The sequence below is a fragment of the Polypterus senegalus genome, chromosome 1 (genome assembly GCF_016835505.1).
Source record: "Polypterus senegalus isolate Bchr_013 chromosome 1, ASM1683550v1, whole genome shotgun sequence".
In the NCBI taxonomy this organism is placed as follows: domain Eukaryota; kingdom Metazoa; phylum Chordata; class Cladistia; order Polypteriformes; family Polypteridae; genus Polypterus; species Polypterus senegalus.
The window spans coordinates 30,606,569-30,634,083 of NC_053154.1; the positions used below are offsets into that span (position 1 = coordinate 30,606,569).

The 27,515-nt window shown below is 38.8% G+C and overlaps 1 protein-coding gene across 1 annotated transcript in view; it reads left to right on the top strand.

The window, feature by feature from the left end:
• The first annotated feature begins 3,316 nt into the window (after positions 1-3,316).
• Positions 3,317-27,515, top strand: part of LOC120523783 — a 72,033-nt gene continuing 47,834 nt past the window's right edge. Inside the window, exons 1-6 of the mRNA XM_039745385.1 lie at positions 3,317-3,740; positions 12,260-13,492; positions 16,798-17,037; positions 19,140-19,361; positions 22,526-22,553; positions 25,165-26,315. Of these exons, the coding sequence (XP_039601319.1) occupies positions 3,633-3,740; positions 12,260-13,492; positions 16,798-17,037; positions 19,140-19,361; positions 22,526-22,553; positions 25,165-26,315 (2,982 nt within the window). The 5' untranslated portion in view covers positions 3,317-3,632. The remainder of the gene's footprint in view (positions 3,741-12,259; positions 13,493-16,797; positions 17,038-19,139; positions 19,362-22,525; positions 22,554-25,164; positions 26,316-27,515) is intronic.

Sequence of the window (27,515 nt, forward strand, 5' to 3'; positions counted from 1 at the left end):
TCTTACAGTATATATATTTTCTAAAGTCTTAGGGACAGGCTGAAAAGATGAAAGAAAACACAACTAAGATGGTCTGCACTGGTCTTAAGATCTGACTCCATCTTGAGCTACAGAGCTTTTCTTGTGTTCAGCTCAATTGTCTCCTTAATTAGTCATCAGTTATCTGTGTAGATCTTTGTGGACATACAGTACTAGGTGTTAATTATATTTTATAGGTAAGGTAACTGTCTGAAGCGTTGTACTATTTATATTTTGACTGAAATCTGTTTTACTTCCTGTAATGTGATACTGAGACTCAGTAAATCCCATTTGTAAAAAAAAAAGAGCTCTTAATCATGAAAAGGTCACAACTGACCAAAGAATATAAAACATAAATGTGACTATAGTGCAGGGCAGAATTTTGTGCTATATACAGAAATTTCATAACCATGATGTTAAATTAATATAACTGGATGCAAAAATTAAATCTAACTCTAATACTAACCTTACCTTACAGATTAGATATGATTCAGATTTTCTGTATCAATATATTGATCCATTTCATGAAGCCCCTTATTCAGCCCAGTATTTCAAGAGAAGAAACCTTCCTTGGCTGCCTACTCACATTACAAGCCATTGTCAAAGTACAGCTTAAGTATGTTTGTATTATGCTGCCCCTGTAAATAGCAGGACATTCTTATAAATGCTATAACATTCCCAAATTTTGAATACACCACTCCTCCCTCATTAAAATGCTGTTAAAATAAGGTGGCTGCAACCAGGTATGCGACATTAAGATAAATCACCTTTGTACTATTAGTTAAAGAAGAACATACACAATTATGTGTCATTTTGCACAGTCACTTCCCTTCAGAATGCAAAGTTGGGTTTTGCTCTCTGAACAAAGAGTTAAAGTCACTCTTCCTTTCTAAAAATAACTTTTTGATCATCTTTATGGTACTGTAGATGTATTGTTATTATCCTGCCTCTTCAAAAACTACAAAAATGTTACAAGCCTGAAAAAACAAAAGCCAAGCCTTCTTTCACGCAAGGCTGATCCAAAAGAGTAGGTCTCACTACCTCAACTATCCTGGTACCAATTGTGCACGCTAGGGGTCTCTGTTGTGCCGTGAAACCCAAAAGACAGACGTCCAAGACACACGTGTAAAAGCACCAAGTATAATTTTGCAATTCTTTTCTTAAATAAAGTGCACAAAGCACCACACTCGCTACAGTTCTCCAATATCAATAATCACAAATAAACAATCCTCCATTCCCAGCAGTTCCGTCACACACCCTTCCAACTCTGGCTCAGCTTGCTTGGACTTGATCAGTTCTTTTTATATTCCTTGACCCAGAAGTGCTCCTTCTCTTCTTCCGTGTCACACGCCACATCATCCATCTTCAAGTAGCCCGGAAGTATTGTGGGCTTCCGTCCTTGTGACTCTGAAGTACTTCCAGGTTATAAGAAACGTACGAGTCCCCAGGTCCTTTATGAGCTCCCCCTGGCGGCACCCATGGCACCCAACAGGGCTGAGAAAATGGACTCCATGTCCCATGATGCCCTGAGGGAATCCGGGGTACATTTACCGTCCAGGGGAGCTGCCACCTAGCATCCTGGGGGAGGCAGTGTCCTGGAAATGCTGCCCTTCTCCATTCTTTTAGTTCTGGGATGTCCCAGCCAGATTGAGCTGCCGGCCGTCTATCACACAATGGTTGAAGATTTGAACTGCAAGCCCTGAGGTTGTGGGTTCAAATCCCACTACTGACACTGTGTCACCCTGAACAAGTCACTTCACTTGCCTGTGTGCCAACTGGAAAAACAAAAGAAATGTAATCAATTCATCACAGATATTGTCAGTTGCCTTGGATAAAGACATCAGGCAAGGGAGTACTGTAAATGCAAAAGTAAAGTAAATTGTCTTAGCTACAGCTTCACACTTACAAGAAATCCTTTTGCTTCTCCATTGTTTTATTTCCCAAAACTATTTAGTCCATATGTCTCAGGAAGGCCTGGCCCATCCAGACAACGTCAATCTAAAGTTATGAATAAACCCTGAACATCATGCTACTCCTTTGCACACCCACCGTTCAACCATAGAGAGTCAATTAAACTAACATGAATGTCAACGGCCTTTGAGTTAAATATTCACTTATTCATGCCTGGCAGCTGTCTTAGTTCTTTTTATGTCACTCATTTCTGAAAGCTCTACCTCTTTTCAACTATATTCTTAAAATGTTGGTTCTGTAATGGCACTTTACTGGGTTCTGTGGCTCCCTACAGCTCCATTGCTTGACAAAGGACAATTTAATTCTGTGAAAGCTTCCCTGCATATGAAAGTGTTCTTTGGGCTTTGAAGAGGTTTCTAATGTGCTGACAAAACAGAAGGCTTTAATGTCTAATAGGTAAGATACTCAGAGATTAAGAAAACTTCAACATAGCCTACGTGACTGTAGGCAGGAGGAGTACTTTTAAAACCAGGAACCCATTTTCATAAATGTCTTGTGATCTAATCGTGGATATTTATGGACCCTGTGACAGATCTAAATAAATCAATGTTCTTGCTGGGACCTTCACGTGGGTAGTTCCTTTGGGAACAAAAAAATGACTGCCCTATTGCATTGCTCTAAAGGACCACTTTTATTTTTAATAGTATGCTGAATGGACCTCACCTGCTTGGTTTCCTTCCATCCATCCATCCAGTGTCCAACCTGCTATATGCTAACTACAGGGTCATGGGTGTCTGTTGGAGCCAATTCCAACCAATACAGGGTGCAAGGCAGGAAACAAAGCCTGGGCAGGGCGCCAGCCCACCCTTCTTCTGGCAGGCAACCTTAGCTGCCTCTAAAGCTTGCATATTGTAATTTGTTCAGTTAGCCAATTAAAGGTGTCATTTTGCTTGACTTCTCATTGTATCCAGTGGCTAACGTGGTACAACAGCCTACTAACACAAGATGCCAAAGAAATAATCACATGCAAAGAAAAAATAAAATAAAATTAGATGAGAAAGATACTAAATAATTAATACACACAAATAAATAATGCACATTTACATACGATAGATATTAAGAGAACTAGAGACATACAATATAGATTTTTTAAGTCTTTAGACGACAGTCTGATGATAAGGTCAATAGGCAAGGGTGGGCAGAGAAAAAAAGAAATCCAGTCAAGACATATTATTGTAAACACATCACACAACACAAACGGAAGCACTATCTTAGAATGTGTTAAATAAGACATATAACGTAACATAAAAGTTTAAAAGTTTTATTTAAAATAAAAAAAGAATGAAGATCACATCAAAAGTAAGGAAGAGTGCTGTGTACCTGCGCGGACTCTAAAGCAGCCCTGTCAGAGTGAGAGGGACTGTGGGCGTGAATGTAGCGGCACACCTTTCATCCGGGTTAAGGGCTCCGACTACACTTGAATTGGAGTAAGAAGGTTTCGGAAAAATGGAAAAATATTTCAATTAACCATCGCTGTGGTTCCGATCGTGACATTAATAAGGCGAGAACCAAATATTTCAATCATCTCTTTGTATATAAAACATGAAAATGAGTTACGATCTCTAAGGCGGCACCTGAATTAATAAGTCTACACTCGGAAACGAAACTTAACCACACAGATTGGAATCTTTAAAGAGACTTAAATGGCCGAGATAAGTTCATGGACATGGAGTTTTCTCTCCTTTATTATAAACACAGTACGATTTTTGATAGACTGTGCTTTAAGATTGAGAAGATGCCTGCTTTCTGTGGTAAGATAACTTTATTGAAAAAAATGTGTGAATCCTAAATCGGACTGGTACTTTCTCTGCCAGTAAAAAAAAAAAATCAGACATAAGTGACTAAGATAAGAAAAATAAACTGTGAAAACATGATATAACACCAACGCGAATACAGTAAAATGAAAAGGAGTGAAAAGTGAAGATGACATTATTGAATTCTTTGCGAGTCACGCAGTCATACTTTTGTTTTATTCGGTTTAGTTTTTCCTTTCCCGTCTCATAGAGTCGCCATCTCTTCCGGCTGCAGGGCTTGTTTAAGGCAGGATTATCAGCGCACCTTTTATAATTGCGGTGTATAGGATAGTGAACCAAGCATGTTTGAAGTTTTCAGTTATTTGACAATTTCTTTAAACAAATATCCCAATAAATTAATTTTCCGGTTTCCAAGGTGTGATTGCATATTATTTTAAAATGTAATTTTGCCTCGTAATTTTTGAACATTTGCGTAATTTGGAAAGGTAAAACTTCACGGTGCAGCCAATATCTGAGAAAAAGGCAGGCTGATAAATGAATAGAAATTACTGGTAATTTATTTTACAGCTGCACGCATCTTCTGAAGTAGTCTCTTAATAGTTATATTTGATGTATTCAGCTTGGATAGCAGATGCTATCTATGCGCAGACAGTATGTTCTCCGTGTTTTTCAGTGCGCTTCCTCAACAGCCTCAGACATCCATATGAGCTCTTCAGTTAATTCAGATTAAGCCTAATGTGATCGATAATGAGAAGGTATGTGAGTGTGTCTTGGAATGGACTGGTGTTCTGTTTGTAGGAGGTTTATTTGTACGAAAAAAAACAAAACATTTTTCTTCTTTTTTGTCTGTTTATCTGCTGCCTTCCCATAGGATTGAAAAATGAAAAAAGAGATCTCCTTAATATCGTTTTGTTTTCTATTAGACAGCAATAACATCAGCAAGAAATAAAATGGAGACTTTTTGTTTGTTTGTTTTTGACGTCTGCCGCTTATATTTTTCACCTGAGAAAAGAGTCTCACAAGTCAGACAGTCATTTTGTAACCCGCTTAGTCCTGAACAGTGTTGCGGATGTCTGCTGGACCCTATCCCGGCTAGAACTGGGCACAAGGCAGAAACAAACCCTGGACATAGCACCAGTCCATCGCAGTGAAAATACACACATCCACACACACGGACCAATTAGGGAAACGTCAGTCCACCATTTGGACTGTGGGAGGAAACCAGAGCGCCCAGAGGAAACCCACGCAGACGTGGAGAGAACATGGAGACTCCATGCAGGGAGGACTTGGGATGCAAGCTCTGGTCTCCTTACAAGGACAAAAGAAAACAAAAGAAATGTAACCGATCATAGCTCAAACGCAGTAAGTCACGTTGGATAAAGACATCAGTTCAATAATACAGCAAGTGAAAATAAGAAGTCCATCCATCCATCCATTTTCCAGCTTGTAAAATCCGCAGGGTCACGGTTGACTGCTGGAGCCAATCCCAGCCAAAACAGGGCGCAAGGCATGAACCAATCCTGGGCAGGGCGCCAACCCACCGCAGGAAAATATGAAGTGTTAAAATAAATTAAAACAAGACTAGAAAGAGATCTTAAAAAATATACCAGGCTTATCAAACCAAATTCTCAATTTTGAATCTTTTTACCTCAGTTGTATATCTCATGTCTCCTTGTTATCTACTTTAGGAGAAACATCTGTGACAAAGATGATTCTTAAATGAAATATAAATAGCAATCTATTTTAATCTCATGTGCCAATCTTTCAGTAGTAAAGTTTCCTAAGGGTTGAGGTATTTTCAAATGGTTGCTTGATATTTATACTTGATCTTCAACTTGAAGAATGATGAGTTTTTAATATCTTGCTGTATAATCTATTAATATTTAATGAAAGTGGCCTCAAAGCAGGGCAAATATGTATTTGGAATTTTTTCAAGGTAAAGTTATTCCTGCTTTACCGTGGTGTTTAAAATGGTATAAAAACTTGAACTGGCTTCAAAAGCTGCAAGTGATATCCAGTGACCTCTCACCTGCACATCTTTCCTAACCACATGTAACTTATTTTATTTATTTATTTGTTTGTTTGTTTGCAGTCAAGGTTGTATTGATATTGAGCAACCATTGCAGCTGAGCTTTGAACAATACAAATAGTCACCCTTTCAGTGATGAGGTTAGCAAAAATTTCAGATAATGAAATACCAGGGCAATGCATGGGGTGAGGCATAACATACACGGCAGAACCACAGACTTAGCTGAACCATTGCTACGTGAGGAGGCCTCCAGGCTGGAAAGGCTCCTGTATCTGATTGTTGCCAAGCCAGCCACAAAAATATATATTTAATTTTTGAAACTAGAAAAATACTGTGCATTTATAAGAAGAAGAAAAGGGAAATCCTGTATCTAAGTGCTGCTCGAGGCAAGCAATTAGTACAACAACCCATTGCCAAACTGCACCAAAGGTAACATCTATGATTAGATCATCAGTGGAAGACATAACTGGCAAAATGCTACCGGCGTCATCAACAGAGCAGATTACCGTATGTCAGGTGAATCAAGCATTGCAGGCAGTGTCCTCCTTACCCATCTCTTCTCATTGCAGACGACCAAGATATGCCAAGCAACCTGACTGTCCAGGCCGAGGGAGAAATAACAATATGCCATATATAAAAAGAAATAAATACCTAATAATATCTGGGTCTCAAACTGTTTCATAATTATTATTATAATGCCTCAGCTTTCTACCGCCCAGTTGCAACAAATTGGTTATACAGATCACAGGTTTGTCTCCATAGTTTCTGATTTCACTGGAGAGTCAGGTGAGGCACAACACCCATGTAGGATTTTTCTAGGAGCCAATGAAACAAAAGGCGTTAAGTGCAGAAAATTATCAACGATTTCTAATGATCATGCTAGTGCAGGTCTGGGGTCACTGTGTTTATGTTTTTTTATATTTTATAGCATTTGTTTCTATGATTAATAGTTAAAATCCAGTTTGAAGTATCCTGATTTGATTAATTTAATTTGTGGGATTATTATTGTTAGTTTTCTTCAGATGTTTATTGCTTTTCGCTAATGTCACCATGTTCTTGATACCTGGTGCACCATTGTTAAACCACTGTATATAACCTTACATTTGATTTCTGAAACCACAAAAGGCTCCATTCACACTTTTTTCACTCATGAGACATGGAATTGATGTTTTTATAATAGTATTATTAGCAAAAATATGGAAAAATTAAAATTCTGGTTCCACTGTACTGTACGAACATAGAAAGTAAAGATCAGAAATCACCTACCATCAGTTTTCCATCTCCAGAATAGCTGCAGTATTATGAACAGCCAGTTCTTTGGTCAGCATCACAGAAAGCTCAACAAAAAGAGAAACTTTCAAAGAGAGATGAGTTTGCAGATTTCCAATATTAGATCAAAGCCAAAAGAATGGCCTGTGATGGAAAGAGATTCAGGCCAAGAAGTAATTGTGGTAAAACCAAAATGCTAATATCAAAAAAGCAGAAGACAAAACGTTAAAGAAGGCAGGCCAGAAGGCAGGTACCCGGGAATAGTATCAGAACGCATTAAGAAAATGTTCTTCAATGAATAGAGGTGGCAGGTGAGATCCACATCCAGACTTCAGCAGAGAATGGCCCACTAAAATTTTCTTGCCAGCATCCATCCTTGCATACCAACCCTCCACCCCAAATTCTTGTACACATAATGGTGCCTATTAATCTGTAACTAAAGGAGCACAGTATACCGACTGACATGGACTTTACAGGTGCTACAATCTGTTGTGCTTCAATCTCTGATACTCCTGCTTCGTCCTCCTGCTTGCCAACAGCAGAGCTCTGCTCTGCCAAGTCGCCATGTGGCTGAACTTTGACCAAAATTATGTGTGAGAAGCTAACACATGGGCAAATTTACATTTTAGTCCTAACTGAACTTCTGTTAAATACTTGTGAATTGATGTTAATTCCACTTCACACACAGCAGAAAGTTAGCATCCTTCTAAAATAAGTCATACAACTCTACATGGTTTAATTAACCTAATTAACCTTAATAGAATCAACAAGAGGTCTTAACGATGACATTGTCTTGTTTAACACCAGCTGTTAGCACTGTGTTTGTAAAACACTCACCACTGCAATCTCTGACAGTGCTGTGCTGACAGCGTATGCACCCAAACTTTACAATGGCTGTTACAGACTGAAATCAAAGGCTTCTTCTTTTTGAGTATCTGTCAGATCTAAACACTAGTATGGCGAATTACTCGCGTACTGAAGTGACTTTAGCTGCAGGTGGAAGTCCCATTTTCCTTATGGTGCCAAGCAAAGTTGTGTTGTGGTGCAGAGCAGTTTATTAGCCAGTGAAAGCTCTCTGAAGAAGCTGTCTGTTGCTATGGTCCTGCCTTTGTCCAGTCTGATAGCATTCACGTGACATCGTGTCTTTGATTGCTGGTACAACAAAAAGTTCTGAGAAGGCATCAGCCACAGCACTGCTCTTGTGAAAAGATTGGAGATAAACACCATCAACTCAGAGAGGGAGAGGCAAGTTTGTTGTACCACGTGAATGTGACTGACGGAGTAAAACTGAATAATAAAAAAACAAGTGCTAACTTTTACAAGTAGCCAAAATTTACAAAGAGTGTTACAGAGTCAAATCAAATGTATGTTTTTATTATATTGTAGAAAAAATAATAATAATAATAGCAGCTTACTACTCAAAACATGGAGAACCCAGTCTCAGAGCCAGGACCTTCAGGTTATAAGCAAGCAGATCTTACCTCTGCACCATTCAATAATACATGTAAACCCCATGTCAACTGACGTTTCAGCTTGAGTTTTTACCTCATTGACAGCCATGTGTAAATTGAATGCTTTTTTTCCTTTGGTTATATTCTTGAATAAAAGCGCACTTGTATATTTGATATTTGGAATAAAGTCTTCACATCATTATTAGTATAACATGGAAAAAGTTTCTGCTTTAGGTATGTGTTGAGCATTTCTTGCCTCAAATTTTCTTTCATCCTGCACTTACCAAGATCTTTGTAGACATGGAACACACATGAAATGCATGTATTCCAAATAATGATATACTTTTTTATTTACCCTATATCCCCTGATCCAGATCTCACACACAGATAAGGACCCTTGGCTTGAGCTGGTACACTTTTTGCCCATGAGCTGAGCTCTGTCAAGACATCAGGCTGCTTACTGCTTGTGCTAATCGACACATTTACAAAACAAAAGACGCTGATGGAGAGGTGCGAAGGGATATAAGGTGGGCCGGGATTATGAGTTTTTTCGTAGGCTTCATGAATTCTAGTGTTAAGTAGAGTGTTCTTATAACTTTTCATGACTTGAGTAGTTATAGTAAGCTGACTGTCGAGCTGATCATTTGCACACTACAACCCTGCTGAAGTCCGTAAATCATTAGTTTATTTTCACTTTTTTTTTCAACCACACCTCCTCTTACCTTTTCTTGAAGAAATTTCTGCACTCACTCCTCTCTTCTGTGTCTCATTCATAATTGCAGAAGTGCACAATCATGTCGCCTGTCTCCCACTCTCTCTTATCTTTCTTTGCTCACTTGCTTGAAAAAAATGGCCCACAAAGGGAGAGCAGCCAACTTATAATTGTCCCAGTGCTCCCAATGGCTAGTCCATTCCTGTGGTACTAAGTTAGGAGAGAAGCAGGCAGCATGCAAAAATATTTCCACTAATCTTTCAGTTAAAAACCTCTTCCAGCTTTAGGTACTTTGAAGCTATTTCTACAGCTCACACACTTAGTAATGTACTGTAGTTCAATGTGTACGAACAGCAAATAACGTATAGCCATCTACTAAGCAAGGATTTTTACTTTACAAAAGCATTGTTTATTGGCTAACTGTTCTCAAAGTGGCCTAGAGCCTTATCTGAGAGGAATCAGACAGGTATTAATGTCAGTATATTAGCAGCTACCACCACCTAGATGCTGCCTTTCAGACATGGTGCAGTATGTTTCTTTATCAGCAGACAGGGTGAATTATTGCACCATCTATGACGGACATTCATTTTCCGAAAATACTTCAGCTGTGGATGCTGGAATATAAAGGGTGGTAATGTTTCATTACACTGAGCTTGTTTTATCCCACAGACCTCACGTAAAAGGGTGTTGTAATTTTTCAATTTGACTCTTAGTGTATCTTCCATAGTCATGAAAACAAGATATCTTTCTAACTACAGCAATTTAATTTACATTTTACATTTTTTTTACATTTTAGGAACTGCTTGTACTTCTTGTTTTTTTAGCTTTACATTGTGGCTATAAAACCTTGGGTGCAGTCTTATGTGCACATCTTTCAGATGTCAACAACACAATAGCAGAATTACCACAAGAGCAACAGCTACACATTTACAGTACTACTAGTTCACCCATCCATCTAGTTTCAAACTCATTTATCTTATTTCAGAGTTGGAGAGAAAGTGCTTTACCCTGCACTGTCAAAAACCAAAAGCTTTTTGTCATGTACAAATTACACACAGTATACAATGTGTAGTGAAATGCCTAATTGCTAAACTCCCAAAGCTGCGCATTAGAAAAAGAATATTAAACACAATAAACAATAGAAATAAAAATGTATGTGTGATGGATGGCCAGTGGTTCAAGCCGGGACATCCCTGAAAGAGAAGAATGGAGGAAGGCAGCCTTTTCAGGGCACTGCCTCCCCTGGGACGCTAGGTGGCAGCTACCCTGGATGACAACAGTTCCCTGGGTTCCCTCAGGGCATTCTGGGACATGGAGTCCATGGAGTCCGCCAGGGAGAGCTCACAAAAAACCTGGGGACTCCTACTGTTACTACAACCCAGAAGTACTTCAGAGTCACGAAGACGGAAGCCCGCAGTACTTCCGGGCTACCTGTGGGCTAAAGAAAAATAAGAGTCTTTATCTGACCCGGAAGTGCTATTAAGTCACATTGACAGAAGGACAGAAGCACTTCCGGGTCAAGGACTATTTAAAGGACTATTCGAGTCCCAGCAAAGAGAGCCGGAGTTGGGAGGTTGGATGACGATGCTGCTGGGAGTGGAGGATTGCTATTGTTATAGTTTATTTGTGATGATTGATATTGGATTACTGGAGAATTGAGGCGTGTGTGGTGCTTTGTGCACTGTATTGAAGAAAAATAATATTAAAATTCTTCTTGGTGTTTTTACAAGTGTGTCTTGGACGTCTGTCTGTTGGGTTTCACGGGGCAACAGCGAACCCTAGCGTCCTCAGTATGATAATAGTATAAATAATACATAACAGTATAAATGAATTAGCAGTATGGCAACATGTTGACTTTGGCACTTTCTTCAGTAGGAGGACTATGGACAGAAGCTCCTCGTCAGTTTCTCTGAACTGGTCTTTAGGCAGGGGTAGTGCTTCCATGGCCATAGGACAGAGAAGAGGCCATTGTTATTTCTGATGAATTTCTTTGCCCTGGTCTGACATTGCTTAACAAGGATGTCCTGAAAGTATGGGGTCCTCAACCTGTCAAACATTCAGCTGACTGTACCACTCTGTGTAGAGCTTTGTGGTCTTTGCTGCATGCTGTTTCAAAACCAGGTGGTAATACTTACTGTCACAATACTTTCAATAGTGGATGTGTAGAAGTCCTTTAGTAATTCTGATGGCAGTCTAAAATCCCTGCAGCATGCAAGGTGGTAAAGACATTGTTGTGACTTCTTCACCAAGGTGTTAATTTGCTCAGACCACTTCTGGTCCTTTGTGATGTAGACACCAAGGTATTTGAATCAGACCCTTTGCCTTGCTGATATTCATGAGGAAAATGTTATGTTCAGGAGAAGAATGTTGTCTTGACACCAATGTTACATTCTCTCCACTTCATCCAGATTAGCCTGCTCATTCTTGTTAGAGATCAGGCCTACCACAGCTGTGCCATCAGCTTAACAATGATGTTAGTGCCAGGCAGTCATGTATATAGAGGGAGTATAGCAAAGGACTCAGAACACTGTCTGTGGAGACCCCATGTTGATGGTGAAGGGTGATAACGTGCAGATACTCACTCAAACCACCTGGTGTCTGTCTGTCAAGAAGTTAAAAACACAGTGAAGTGTTCAGACACAAGTCTCTGAGCTTAGTGGTGAGCTTAGAAGGGTTTATTGTGTAAAATGCTGAACTATGATCAACATGCAGCAAAAACCAGCTTGGAACAAGGAGTTAGATACTGGGATTTAAAAGACAGCTCTGGCCAAATGGCTGTTGAGCTTGGCATTAGAGGTATTTTTTAAAGAGCTCAACTACTAGAAGAAGAGAGGCAGAGGGTGGGAGAAGCTATGAGAGGTGTTCAAAGAAACCTTTATGATGCATTGTGGGTTCCTCATTTGTGTCCTACTATTTTCTCCTTAATATTTTTTTTCTTGTAATAAAAGTTCCACTTGTTTATTACTTTGGTCTCTTTGGTCCTATTTAAACTTAAGTACATTCTCCACCTTTGATCCTGTTATTAATTATTAAAATGTGTGTTTTTTCCTTGCAGTTTTTAAAGTCTTCCACTAATAGACTATCACTGTACTACAAAGGATTCCTTAAAGACCTGGACCCTAAAGACATACAGGATAAAGCACACATTTTAGGAATACAATCTGACGTGATACCAGGTGATTTGACAAAAATTGCAGATCTTTTTCATGAGTTAATTTTTGAAGAGACCTTTATAATACCATCAGAAATTTGGTTCTCTTGGGATTGGCTTGTTTTTAAAGAAATGAAAGTCATGAAACCCATAAAGAAAAAAGTTCACATTTTTGACACGCAGTTGGGAGATTCTGGTGGGTTTAAAGTGGTGGTCGTGGGATTTAAAGATGATGTTTATCAAGTGAGGCAGAAAATATTGGACTTTTTGAACAATCAAAGTACTACAAGTAAGTTGGTCTTATTTGGGAAAGGAAAAAATGAGTTGCTGAGTTTTTTCTTACAAATGCCTCAACTTTCCAAGCCAATGGTATTAGCTGAAGGATTAAGTTTGATATATAAAGTTTGCGAGTCAGGGATTGAAATAACTGGAACTAATGCAAATGTACAGCGAGCTACAAGAGAGATACAAAAAGAAATCAGTAAGAGGTCTGCACATTCACAGAGTAAAAACTCAGGGATAAAGACAAGTGTGGAGCCATTCAAAAATTTTAAAGTTGTTGTTTGCAGTGGCTATGACAATACAATCCATCTTAGTTCAGAATCACTTATAGTCCAAAACAGTGGTCATGAAATACTTTTTGATGGGAAGGACCCAGGAGTGGTTGCTGGTGAATTGAGTGAGATTACTCTTACAGTAAAAGAAGGATTATCTAAACTTGGAAAACTGCAAAGTGTGATCAGACTTCATTGGCAGTGCAAGTCCATTAAGAACAACCACACTGAAGTTCTGGAGGCTGCTGTCATCAAAGCCCTGGAGTATGTTAAGACACAAGGTCAGACATCAGTGTCAATATATTGCCCACTGGATAAGGACCTTAACACATCAATTCAAGCTGCGACTGTGGCAGCTGCACTGGAAGGGTTTTGCAAAGCTCAGTCATATTTGTTTGTTTCTGCACTGTCTGTGTTTATTGTCTGCCCCAATGAGACTGAATGGGCCAATATCATGAAGAAAAATCTGGAAATAGTTTGGGCTTGCTCTAACAGTAAACAAAATGGCATGCAAGAGGTCATACCTGTGATTCCCCAGAATATCTCTGTGAGGCTGGTGAGTGGAACTTTGGAAGAAAATCAGGTGAGTGTTGCATGGCTACCCTTCTGTGGTGTGTATTGAATTGCAGTTAACCATCCATCATGTTTCATTCTAAAGTGTTACAGTCAAAGTAGCTATACTCAAATGTCACAAAATGCTTCCATATGAATGAAGTCCCAATTAATGTTGAAGCTTCACAGAATGTCAGCTGTTTAAAAAACATTTTATGACTCATGATAAAAGACAGACATACTCTAGGAGTAAATGCAAACTGAAATGCCAAACTGGAGTTGGAGGTTTACTTAACTGTGCTTGTGTTGATACGTAAATAAAAACAGACAGGAGTTTAACAGCAAGCAAAAAATACAAAAAAAAAAAAACTGAGTGAATGTTCTCTTAGCTCATGGAAGTTTGTGAATGTCACATTGGTGAGAAATGCAGCACCATGTCCACAACACCTTTAATTCCTGGTATTGTCCAGTAAATTAGCATTAATTTAGATGTTCCAGTAAATATGGAAAATTATTTCAATCCTGTTTTTTAAATGTTGATATTTTTTGTTGCAATAAATTATGTAGGTGCTAAACACATACATTTTGTAATATAGAGCTGCACACTTGTGGGTTACATTTCACCTTCAACCACATCATTTCTATGTATTTATTTTTGTATTGATTTTATTAAAATAAATAACATTCCATACAAATAATTCAAGTTTTACAAAAAAATATTAAAAAAAATCAACCCCCACCCCTGAGAAAGAGAGCTGGGTGAGCAGAGTAAAACTTTAAGCTGATAAAAATAAGTAAATAGTTAAATTAATAAATGAGTAAAGATAAATGGAGTAAAAGATGGAAGAGAACCTCCTACTTCAATTTTAAAGATTATTCTAAATTGTTATTGATTAGATCCTCTAATTTCAAGTTTGATTTTTTCCAATTTCAATTAGTATATAACATCAGTTACCTACTGACTTAGAAGAGAAGAGTTAGGATTCTTCCAGTTGAGCAAAATAAGTCTACGTGCCAATAGTGAAGTAAAGGAAATCACAGTTCGTTTGTCCTTCTCCACTTTAAGCCCATCTGGAGTCCACCAAACACAGCTGTTAGTGGATTAGGAGGGATTGTGACTCAAAGGCTGTCTGAAAGGCATTTAAAGCTTTTGGTTCAGAATTTTTTTTTTTATACATTATGATATAATACGGTATTGGCATGGTGATGCAGTTGTACCACTGCTGCCTTACAATATGGAGACCAGGCTTTGTATCCTGGGTCCTCCCTCCCTGGAGTTTCCATGTTCTGTCATTGTGGGTTTCCACTTTGTGCTTGGGTCTCCCCCCACAGTCCTATGCCATGCAGGTTAGGTAGAGTGGCATCGCTAAATTGACCCCTAGTGTGTGTTCACTCTGTGATGGACTGGCAACCTGTCAAGGGATTGCTTCTGTTTCATGCCCTGTGCTTGCTGGGTTACACTCAAGCTCCCCATGACTCTGCTCAGGGGCTTAGAAAATGGTATTGCATGTAAATAATAATACAAAAAAAATAATAAAAAGAGTTGAGAATGAACTGTAATAGTAAATACACTGATTTTAAAAACTGTAAGAAATATTTTCATTTTAATAGTTTCAAAGGCATCAGAACTGCAATTCACACTGCTTTGCCAAGTATCAAACTGCCACGTGTATTTCAAAGCTACATGTCGTAAGTGATAATTGCATTCAATTTTTGATTTTTCACATATTGTGTTGTATATATATTTATTGTCATTTTTCAAAAATTTTGTGACATGATGAAAAAACACAAACCTGCTAAAGAAGGTAAAATAACATGTGAAATTAGTCAAAAAACATTAAGTTGGCTGCCTTCTGGTCACTTCAGTCAGTTGTACCAAGAGAGAGAAAAAACGCTCCAGCACAGCCACAGTATCTACTGAATGTGTAGGCCCTCATGCGAATAACCTGCCTACTCTGGGAGTTTTCATATAAAAATGACAATTTTCAGCACTGGAAATGTGAACTGCCTGTTTGTCAAAAAGATGGACACGGCTATAATACAAGTGACACACATTTAAGAAAGGAGTCACTTTTTGTATAGACTGCAGTAGCAAAAAGAGCCTTGCTGAGTGTACACTGGACATATCTGCTTCTTTCTGTATAGGTAAGGCATGGTGCTCATTTCTAAGTCTTCATTAAATAGGCCTTTTTGAAGATAAAACGAAAAAATAAATTAAATATTAATATGAGTTGAGCTCAATGTGTTTGGTCTGTGTCAGAACATTGGCAGTAGTGTTTTGAACTTGTAACTTGCTGGTACTTTTGTGCAGAATATCACTTTTAAAATGACCTGATTCAGAAAATGTTCCTTGCACCAAAACCCTTTGCTTTCTGCATTTAACTCACATGTGCACCTCATGTGGAGAGCTCACAGAATAAGATTTTGATTGTATTGAGTACATATGACAATAAAGTTGAAATTGAAGCATACACTCTGCACTTTGAAATTACAGCTTTCTGAATATCAAAATAAATTACATGATGATATGCTTTTGCTGCTTCCTCATAGAATCCCAGCACATTAGTGAAGCGTGACCTGCCCCTCTTATCCATGTTGACTGTTCACTAAGACACCTTGCACTTGACTCATGTAACAGTCCTCTCATTAATTTACCTATGATGCACATTAGGCTTGCTGGCTTCTAGTTATTAGGATCATCACAATCACCACTTTGTATATAATAGGACTTTTGCTAGTGTCTCATCTTCAGGAGTTTACCTGGTTAATGGGAAATGCACTATGTAAAAATTAATTGAACAATTACACAGAATGAAGTAAAAAGTAGAAGAAAAAGAATAAGAAAGCTAAGAACATGACAAAGGCAGATTAAGCCGAGCAAACAGGAAAATGTCTGCACAGGGAGAGACATTATGCCGCAAAATATCCTGCACACTGAATATGCGGAGATCATTTTGGATTCCAAGAAACCATTCAATGCTCTGCTTCTCTGATTTCCTTCCTCCCCTTTGTTACACTTTTATATGAGCCAATATGAATACATTCGGACAGAATACAGACTTTATTAGGTGAGCCTGCAGGGGTCATCCTACATTCATATAGCTAAGTATAAAAGACACATGTCACATATTAAATGTACCATTTTATATAGTAGTATAATTCTAATTGCTAACAAAATTCATAGGTTAACCAGTATGAATAGAATTTAGTAATACTTGCTTGTTGGAGGCTGCTTTGTGTGCAAAATCATGTTATATATTTATAACTTGTGTAGTAAGTTGTAATACAGCTGTTACAAAGTTATTTTTTAGTTATTTACATTTCTTTTTTCCGAAGGTGCAAGCCATTGTTGTTCCAGTCACGGTTTCTGCAAGGACTAATTCCATCAAGCTGTCCTCCTTATGCACTCATAAACCCAGTTGTAACCTGGAGGAACTCCTGCAGATCCAGTCTTCTTGTCTGGTTGATAAGCTGCTGAAAGGGCAGATTATTCCAGTGACCTGCAGGGGTTCTGGGCTGCTATGTGAATATCTGTATCTTATGGAGGTGCAAGACGACTGGAGGGATCCTGTTGAGGTATAACATTACTTGTGTGGGTTTTACCTGAGAGTTGCAGCTTCCTCCCTGACTCTAAAGTTGCATATGTTAGCTTAACCAGCAACATTACATAAATATTATGCCTTACAGACTTGTAAAGAATAAAGTGGGTTTGCCAAAATGGATGGATGGATTTGAAGGATCAAAAAAGAAAAAAATTAAAACTAAATAACAGTTCCTTTTACATTGCTACGCCAAAACTGCAAAACTCTTTACAAATTAGTTCCATTCATAGAGCTTAACCTTCATGAATGACACAAGTCACAGTTTAATGCAGATTCTTGTTTTTCTTTGTTGTGATCTGCTGATTTTTGGCATTGCTACACTGTGTACAAACACATTTTGACTATTAAAATAGACAATAAACCTCAGTTCTGTTCACAAAGGTCAACTTTCATTCATTCATTTTCCACTACGTACCTGAGACTGTGTCGGGGGGGCATCAGTATTAGCAATACGGCCCTTATGTTCCTTTCCCCGGTCACACTTGCAGACTCATACTGTGGGATCCCAAGGCTTTTCCAGGCCATCTGGTAGATATAATCCTCCCAGTGAGTCTTCCCAGGGTCTCCTCGCAGCTGGTCATGCCTGTAAAAGTGTCCAGGATGCTTCCGTATCTGATGCCTGAACCACTACAATTGGCTGTGGCTCTACTCTGAACCTTTCCTGGATGTGTTTGCTTCTCACCCTATCTCTAAGGAAGAGCTCAGTCATCCTGAGGAGAGCGTTCATTTTGGCCACTTGTACCTGGAATCTCAATCTTTCAGTCATAACTTAAAGCTCATGACCACAAGTGAGGGTAGGGATGTAGATTGACTGGTAAATCATGAGCTTTGCCTTCTGGCTCAGCTCCTACATCACCACTATGGATCGGTAAAGATAACTGTGCTTGCTTCTCCAATCCATTTGATTATTGCATCAACTTACACGGGTGCCATTTTTTGGAGGATAAATTATAATTTCATCTGATGTGGCTTCATTGTGTTTGATAATTTGTACTATGGACTTTTTAACATTTTCTTACCTTCTTTTGTTTTTTTTTCTACCCACTGCCACCTATTTTAGTCTCTTAACAGATAGATTGTGACAAATGTAAATCTATTCACAGAACACTTTGATGTTCAGCAAAAAGCAGGTTTTGAAACTAAAAACATATTTTGCTCTACAAAAACTGCATGGCTACTTTGGCATCAGAATGATTGACTCCCATCTTCCCAGATCAGCCCTCTACTCCAAAGTGAACTGATTTTGGATAATACAGGGTGTTAAGAAGAACTGGTTCAAAGACACTCCAAAGGCCTACTTAACAAAAGTCCTGATCATCATTACTAGCTGACAGACCCTAGCCATGGGGCGTTCCTTATAGCAGTGCATAATTCATTAGGTGGCACTTTATTGAACTTTAAGATGATATAGACAAAAGAAGGAAATGGAAGAAGGCAGTTTTTAGGAAACAACACTGCCAATTGCTCCCCTTGCCTCACACAGACACCCAGATAACCTAGATGAGGATCATTCTAGCAAAGAGTGAGATCTACTGTACAGTAAATCCTTGCAATTAACAATGTAGATTTTGAAAGAGAATGCCACAGAATATCTGCTTAATCATTTTTTAAACCATACAATGTTTATTTCTTACTTTTCTCTAATTTTTCAAGTTTCCTTTGATTTTAACACATATGTGATTTCAATCTTGTTCCACGAGATTATTTTTAAAAATGTTATAATTTTTCTGGGCAGGCATTTTTCATTTACAGTATGCTATTTTCTTTAAGTTATCCCCAGCCAGACAACAAAATATTTACCAGTATAAAGGCAATGGTTTGTGTTGAGAACCTGCTCGGTTCACCAGGAGATGGAATGGAACTGGGTAGGCAGTGTACACATTTTACATTAAATCTGCATTTACTGTTTACGGCTTGGTAGTGGCTTTATCCTCTAGCCTGACATTTAGTATTATATTTAGAGAGAGAGGGCTGCATTTATATATGAATAGCTGTCAAATGAAAAGTTAAATTAACAACTACTGTTGCTGTCTTTCTGAAAATAAATAATTGTCATTATGAAATTGATCTATTCAGAAACTCAGGGGTCTCATGTACAAGTTTGCAACTTTGAGTCACCGCCTGCTTCTCACTTCCTTGGCCGTTCCAGTTCTTGACCTCAGTCGACACAAGGTGCAATCATCTCAAGTGGTGAAATGGCTGCTTGAGGGCCTAAAGATGTTTGAACGGGAGACGTCATTTTCTTGGCTACATTCTGTCTGGCTTGTTCTCAGTCCTGACTGTACAGATTTCAGTTTGGTAAGAAGTTTTTTTTTCTTTTTCTCACAAATTTAAAATTTGTACTCATAGGTCAAAAGCAGATGTGTTGGCATGACAATATGTTTTATGCTTTCAAAGCTTAAAGGGATACATAATTATTTGACTTTTAACAGAACAAAGAACAAATAAACACTATAATGAATTTTAAGTGCAAAAACAACATGGAAATATAATTTATGTTTTTAAAAGTCACTAAGACTAATAATTAATTAACAAAAAACACTGACAAGAATTTTACATACAAGAATAATTAAAATGGTTTTTTTTGACAGACAGCCAGGTAAATATCTGGATCTGTGAAAAGGTACTTGCCTCCTTCTCTGTGATGTGAAAGCTTGATGTTAAATTATAGGAAGTGTTTAATAGTGAAGAGCAAACCCCGTGGATTTTGCTTCACCATGAGTTCTGCAAAATCACAGAAATGTTCATAAACTTTGCTAATATCGGCAAAATGCATTGAAGTCAATGAGGAAGGAGGAACTAAATTTGTTTTGAGTGGATTAATACTGAAGTGGTCTTTAAAGTGTTCCTGAGGGTGGCCAATTATGCTCAGCCAAGTATTGTGGCCAAAAATGTGATTTGTACCTTGAACAACAAAAGATGCAGATGGAACAAATATCACAAAGAAAATATAACATGTTGCAGTGTGATGATGTGGTTCAACTCCATGGCTCCCACTTAAATTTAGGGAGCCTCTTGGACCCGACACCATCTGTAATATAACCGAATGAAGTGGACAAAGAAGACACTAAAATGATGCAAGGGGAAAGGTACAAAAGGGCTTTTATTACAAACTAGCAAAATACCCGCGCTTCGCTGGAGAAGTGTGTTAAAGAAGTTATTGAAAAGAAAAGGAAACACTTTAAAAATAACGTAACATGATTGTCAATGTAATTGTTTTGTGACTGTTATGAGTGTTGCTGTCATCAAGGATTTGATTATCATTATTTGTTTCAATCAGGTTCGTATTTGGAGGATGTGTTGTGTTCAAGTTACATTCCGTGTTTGTCTAGTCTATCCCTGACCATCTCATCTTTGTTTGCATAAGCACAGTCCTTCAACAGCAATTTTAACTCCGTTACAATTGATCAAAAGTCTTGTTTATACCCTGTGTCCTCTCATTAAACTTGTATCTGGCGAATATCGTATTCGTCTTAGGCTTGACAAACGCCAGCGGCAGCGTGTCTATGAACTTAATTTCAAGTTAAGGTTTACACCATGCTTTGTTTCCGCAGTAGCTGCACTTATGAATATGCTTGTATGCGTCACTCGCTTCATATTCTTTTCCTGCCTTCTCAATTGTGTAATGCGTTTTTTGTTCAGCGCTCTTTGGAGCTCTTGCTTGTTTTCTGCATACTACATTCACAGTCAGTTCACGTGAGCCACTCGGAGTACATGCATCGAAGGTTCTCAGTTGTGCTTTTGCTATCTCGTGCGATCTTGCGATGTCCACGGCTTTATTTAATGTTAGCTAAGACTCGGCACTTAAAAGTTTTGCTCGCACTTTCACTGAGTTTGTGCCAAACACTAGTCTATCCTTGACCATCTCATCTTCATTTGCATAAGCACAGTCCTTCACCTGCGAATATTTAGCGGCAACGTGTCTATTGGATTGCTGCTGACAGACGGCCTTATATGGGCAGGCACTCAATTACGTGGGTGGCGTGATGAGGGGGGACGCAACTCCGCCTCATACGTCGAATGAGCTGCAGGCTATGGCTGTATATATGTACCTAAGTAGGTTCCAGTTATGACCATAGAATTTCGAAATGAAACCAGAGTGAGTGAGTGAGTGAGTCAGTCAGTCAGTGAGGGCTTTGCCTTTTATTAGTATAGATAAACAAAACCAAAACAGTGTCCAAATAAAAGTACAGTGCATCAAAGTCATTACATAAATAAATAATCCATAAAACCAGGATGAAATGGTGGAGGTTAAAATCCAATACAATAGTTCCATTAAAAATGAGGTTAAAATACTGGCTGGAAGCATTCCTTTAAAAACAAAACCCAGTGCCTTCTTCAGCTGGTGGTTCCCCTGCTTCTCCCATCCGGGCCCTGCACCAGGGGAGTCACCCTGCAGCTGACTTCTCTTACTGGTCTGGTAGCCTTTTGAACCCTGGCTCCATAGGGCTCTGCCAGACCGAGACTTGGGTTCCCCAGCGACCAGGGCTCTCACAATGGGGCTTCCACCTCCCAAGCATTAGACTCCTTATGCAGCTAGCCAACCACCTTCCGGTCACTTCTGCTCCTGTCAAGCACTCAGCAGGAGCAACCCAATCAATCAGCACCTGAGTGCTGGCCAGACACCCCGCTAGGGCCACTTCTCAGCTGCCTTCTGCTACCCGCGAGCTTGCCCTTTCTGCTCCCTCGCTCACACTCACGCCCTCACGCATCGGCTTTCAGCTTTCTCAGCTTCCTCCTATTTATAATGGGGACGTGGCACAGGTGTGGCAATTAGCAGCTCCCGGCATCAATTACGGATACGGATGATTCCTCACCTGTGCACTTAAGCGAGGAAATGCCCACACCACATCACGTCTGAGAACCGCTCTGGCCACACTACCACGCGGTGATTATTTATTTTAAAACTAACCTTTCCTTCTGAGCCGTGGACCCGCTATATCACATGTACTCACAGAGTACCAATCTTGGGGTGCACATGGACCGCTTCATAAACATACAGCATGGGACTGGCATTGTTTCAAATCACAGGTCCAGGCTGCTTTTACATTCAAAAGTCTCAAAGCACGTCAGTCCTGAACACTTCAAAAAATGCCTGCTGGGGGGAAATCGTGAAATCTGGCTAGTAACAAGGGTAAACACAGAATCTTTATGAATAAAAAAAAAATATTCTTCAAAAATTGTACTGTAGTACAAAAGGCAAAAGGAGTTGCTGGGAGGGCAAAGTCGATAGATAGATAGATAGATAGATAGATAGATAGATAGATAGACTCTGCATTTTTATGGTGGAGGGCTGCCCCTTGCAGCGATGGGCAGGTGGCTTTGCCTGTTGGGGACGCATGACGCATTAACATACTGTATAGAAACTAAAAGGCCCTGCCTCTGTTAAAAAATGGATCATTTTTGTTGTTTAACTGTTTTTCTTTTTAAACCTCATATGCTTTTATTGTTTTCTTTTGTAGGTGAAGCAAGGCATTAATAGATCAGAAGGTAGGGAGACTGAAATTAAAACTGTATGTGTTTTAATCTTGCATCTTCTAAATTTCTGGAGTTTCATAAACCACAAAATCAGCTTGACCGAGGTTCTGCCTATCCAGGTTCGAATCCCAACAACTATAGGTGTTACACTTATATTTATTAATTTTGTGAAGTATTGCAACTCTGAAACCTTGTCTCTTTTGAAATGTTATGCCTGTATTGTGGTATGTAAGAATTTAATTTGTTACTGGTTAAGTGGTCATGTGTTTTTTTGTCTCTCTCGCTCTCTTTCACAATTCTCCTTGGTCTAACTCTTAAATGTTCAACCCTCATCAAGAGTTCTGCCCACTAGCAGCTTGTTCATTGACTAACATTACACTTCATGTGATATCAATATATGCAAAGTGCCCTGAGAGACAAATACAAACAAAGATTATAAGATAAAGAAAAGTCTGTGAAAACATTACAAGGAATACAATATTCCTTGTACTTGTGCATATCTGAGATGCTTTAACAAGCAGAAACTGAGTAAAGGAGCATTTAAGATGCAAGTCAGAAAGCAGAACAAGCTAATTAGTTATGTATTTCAAGTGGAAAATCAGTTTGGGGTGCATGCACTGGTACAGAGTACAGAGTGTTTCCGTACCCACCACACCTTGAAACAGCTTGGGATCCATGCTGACAACCCCCTAAGCAGAAAAGCAGCCCAGTCCCACCCTCTGGAAATGACCAGCTATCTGCTGCAGCCAGGTGTTACATCGGCGTCTCTTTGGCCTGGTCCAGCCACTCGGGTCCTCAACAATGAGGATCCCGCAAGTTGGATCATCCTCAGGGAATTGAGCCACATGGCTGTAGTGCTTTAACTGACACTCCCTCATAATGCAGGTGATGTGCCTCATCCGGGACTCCATAAGCAGCCATTCATTCGACATGAAGTCAAACCAGCGGTACCCAAGGATTCTCTGAAGAGACACAGTACCAAAGGAGTCCAGGTTTCATCTCAGGTCACTAGAAAGTGTCCATGTCTTGCAACCATATAGCAAGACATGAAGAATTAGGACCTCAAAGACATGGGCCTTCCTCCTTTTGCATAGATATTGGGAGCACCACACACCTTTTTCCAGCGACCTCATGACCCACTATGCTCTCCCAATCTGTCCAATGACTTCATAGGAAGAGTCAGCAGTGACATAAATGTTGCTGCCAAGTTAAGTAAACCTCTCGACACAGAGAACACGACTGATGGCTGTGCCTAAGAGGTCATTAAAGGCCTGGATCTAACCTGGCTGCAGGTAACTCTTGCAAAATCTGGAGTCAAACTGCATGCATCTACAATGAGAAACATCCCTCCATCCATTTCCAAACCCACAGATTCCGAATACAGGGTCATGGGGGTCTGCTGGAGCCAATCCCAGCCAACACAGGGCACAAGGCAGGAACCAATCCTGGGCAGGGTGCCAACCCACCGCAGGACACACACAAACACACCCACACACCAAGCACACACTAGGGCCAATCCACCTAACCTGCATGTCTTTGGATTGTGGGAGGAAACCAGAGCGCCCGGAGGAAACCCACGCAGACACGGGGAGAACATGCAAACTCCACGCAGTGAGGACCCGGGAAGCAAACCCGGGTCTCCTAACTGCGAGGCAGCAGCGCTACCACTGCGCCACCGTGCCGCCCCAATGAGAAACAGATACCACAAATTTAACCTGCATGAGAGATGAGCCAGGAAGAAGCCTTTGCTTTCAAAAAAGAAGATTAGAGCAAGACTGCGACTAACCATTTAACATACATTAAAAGAGCAGGCCTTCTGGAGCAATGTACTCTTGAAAGATGAATCAAAAATAGATCGATTTAGCTACAGTAATAGTAGATATTTTTGCCACAGACTGAAGACAGTATATCATGAGAAGAACTTCATACCAACCCTAAAGCATGGTGGTGGAAATATTATGGTTTGGGGCTGTTTTACTGCTTAAGGGCCTGGTCAACTTACAGTCATGGAGTCATCTGTGAATTCTGCATCATATGTGCCTGATGAGAATAGGAGGCCATCTGTCCAAAAGTTGACATTGAACCAGGAATGGACCTTTCAGAACAATAATGACCCAAAGCACACTGTCAAATTTACGAAGTGATGGCTCAAAAAGAAGAAATGGAGGGTTATGGCCTGACCTAGTATAATCCCTCTTTTAAATCCCATTGAAATGTTGTGTGAAGTATGTGGGGGTGTTGAAATCGGCAGTATATACAAGAAAAACATCTTGTAACTGAAGGAATTTTTCATTGAGAAGTGGTCAACAAATTCACATAGTCAGAGTCTGTTATGCAAAATGCCTGCAAGAAGTCATTTGTACTAATGGGGGCAACACCAGCTTCTGAGGCCAAGGGTGTGCTTAGTTTTTCCCTTTTTAAGTTGTTACATCTACTGATTTTTTGAATAAATTATTTTCCATGGTTTTTTTTTTTTAACAACTATATCACTTTTATGTGTGGGCACTGTTTGCATGAAGTTCTAATGTTTTCATGAAGTTAATAATGTACATTTATGGTTTTAATCCAAATATCAGACTATCAAATGTATGTTAATTATTATCATGTACTTGTTTCTTTGCAGAACCACTTGGAATTTGCTTTGCAGATCATCCATTTTTCATTCAATATTTGCAAGACTCCAAACAAGCATTTATGGAAATATCTTTGAAGTTGAAAAAGACAAGTTCCAGTTTTTCAATATTTAAAATGTCAAAAAAATGCTGCCTTTCAGTATCTCCCCGAGGATATGTCTCGGGTGGTATGTCTTTGTCAAAATGGAAGACAGAGCAAGGAAAAGTTTATAATTCCTTAAGGTCGAGATACAGTGTAAAGAGTCACTATATTCCTAATTTAACACAAGTGGAAAAGTATGAGCCAGCGTTAAAAAAGCTGCAGTCTGTTAAAGTCTCCGAACATGAAAGATGTGTGGTCGGTTTAACAGAGGAGGTCAATAAATATATCCAGATAGCGGACTTGAATCGGCATGTGAAAGAAACTTTCTCAAATAAAATATGGGGTGATCTCTCTGAAAAAGCAATTCAACACGTTGCTAAAGATTTACAGCTGGAACTGGTCACTCATTTTCCTGGAGTCATAGCTTTACAAGATAAGATGAAGCCACCAAACACTATATTTCAGGGACCTTATAAAAGCATGTACTCTGCAATAGATGTCTTTATGAAGTTGATCTCTAAAGCCTTGCTCTGTGTTTTCCTCTCCGACAAGTTATCAGATTATAAATGTTCCTTTTTGAAAAGTTGGAATTTAAGTGTTTTATCTCAGACACTTTTTCATGCAAGAAACATCAGGGCTACTCTGAAAGTGCAACATAGTTGCCTAATTATACAAGGTGGCTCCTTTGAGGACAACCAACGGGCGATGGAGGTTCTAAATGATGACATTTATGAGACAGAAATCAGAATTAGTCATGCAAGCCAAGCATCAACTATGGGAGTAAAGTGGAGCAAACAGTTGAAAGACATTTCATATACGTTTAACAAAAGTCAGAAAAAAGTTGAGATACACACCATTCCACATGAAGATAACATAAACATAAAAGTATTGCTTGTGGGATTTAAAACAGAAGTCCATGCTGCCAAATGCATACTCGATCAATATTTCCATGATAACACAGACATAAAAGGCATTGTAGAGTTTAAACAACCACACTTAGTTGAAGCAAGTCATCGGATTGTGGAAATCATTGAAGAAAAGAACTTATTGGGTGTTAAAGTAAGTCAAAGTTCATGTCTCTAGCATAAATAATCTCTAGGCTAGTCTAACATAATGGTCGACCTGAATTCTATTATTCATAAATAACTCTGCCAATGAAATTTCCTTAAAATATCGAACTTTATTAGTAGCAAAAGCAAAAAAAAAAAAAAGTGATATACCTGATAGATGTTTAAGCAGCTAAAGAATGCAGGATGAAGAGCGTTTTAACTAATAACACTGAGTAATGATTTTATTTTATTTTTTTGTGTGTAAAACAAACATATGTTATGATAATGAGTGGATGTATGAAAGAACAGTACAAGAGTACGTGTAAACACAGATACAGCAAACATGAGGCAGGAAAAAACCATTAGGAAGCAGGCAGAGTTTGGAGAGACATTTCAATTGGACAGAATTACCTGATTATGACGTCCTTTTTAGGTTCCCTGGATGTCAGATTCTTTACCCAAGAACTATTTTGTATTGATTGTCAGTCTTAGCCAAGTAGTAGCACTGATTCTTAGTTGAAGAATAGGTAACATTAAGGATAGTTTTATGGGATGTAAACAAACAGAGCACTCAAAATGGAGACTAAAATACAGAAACATTTATGATGGGTCAAAACTGACCCGAAGGATATGACAGTGCTCAGTCTATGTGGTAACTGTACAAAAATGTGCCATCTGAAAGTGTTTTTAGTTTTTCTGAAGTTAGGGCACTTTAACAACATCTAAATTTATTTCAATAGCATATTTTCATACAAAGCTCAAAATGCTTTACAAGATGCTGTAAAACCTTTCACAATTCTAAACTGGAAAAATAACATTTAGGATGTATTTATAATTTGGGAACAAGCAATTTTTTTCACATTCGTTAGTAGGGCAAATGTGGAGCATGTCTCAAAGTTTTATCCTAAACAGATCCGACACACAAAACGGTGTCAAATTTGACTCAAAGACTTTGTAAGCTTTAAAAAGATGTTTTACAATGAAATATAAACATGAAGCAATGTAGTAATATTGGATTTATTTTATTTAGACATTATTATTATTGTTGTTGTTGTTTGTACTGATAATATTATTTCCTACTGATGGTTAATTGACTAGCCTGTTATAAAATTCGTATATCCAAGGACATTTAAATAATTGTTTTTAACTAAATGTGTGAAATCTTTCCTGAAATTGTACCCAACCTTCTGTAGTAAAGGCAAAGAATTCT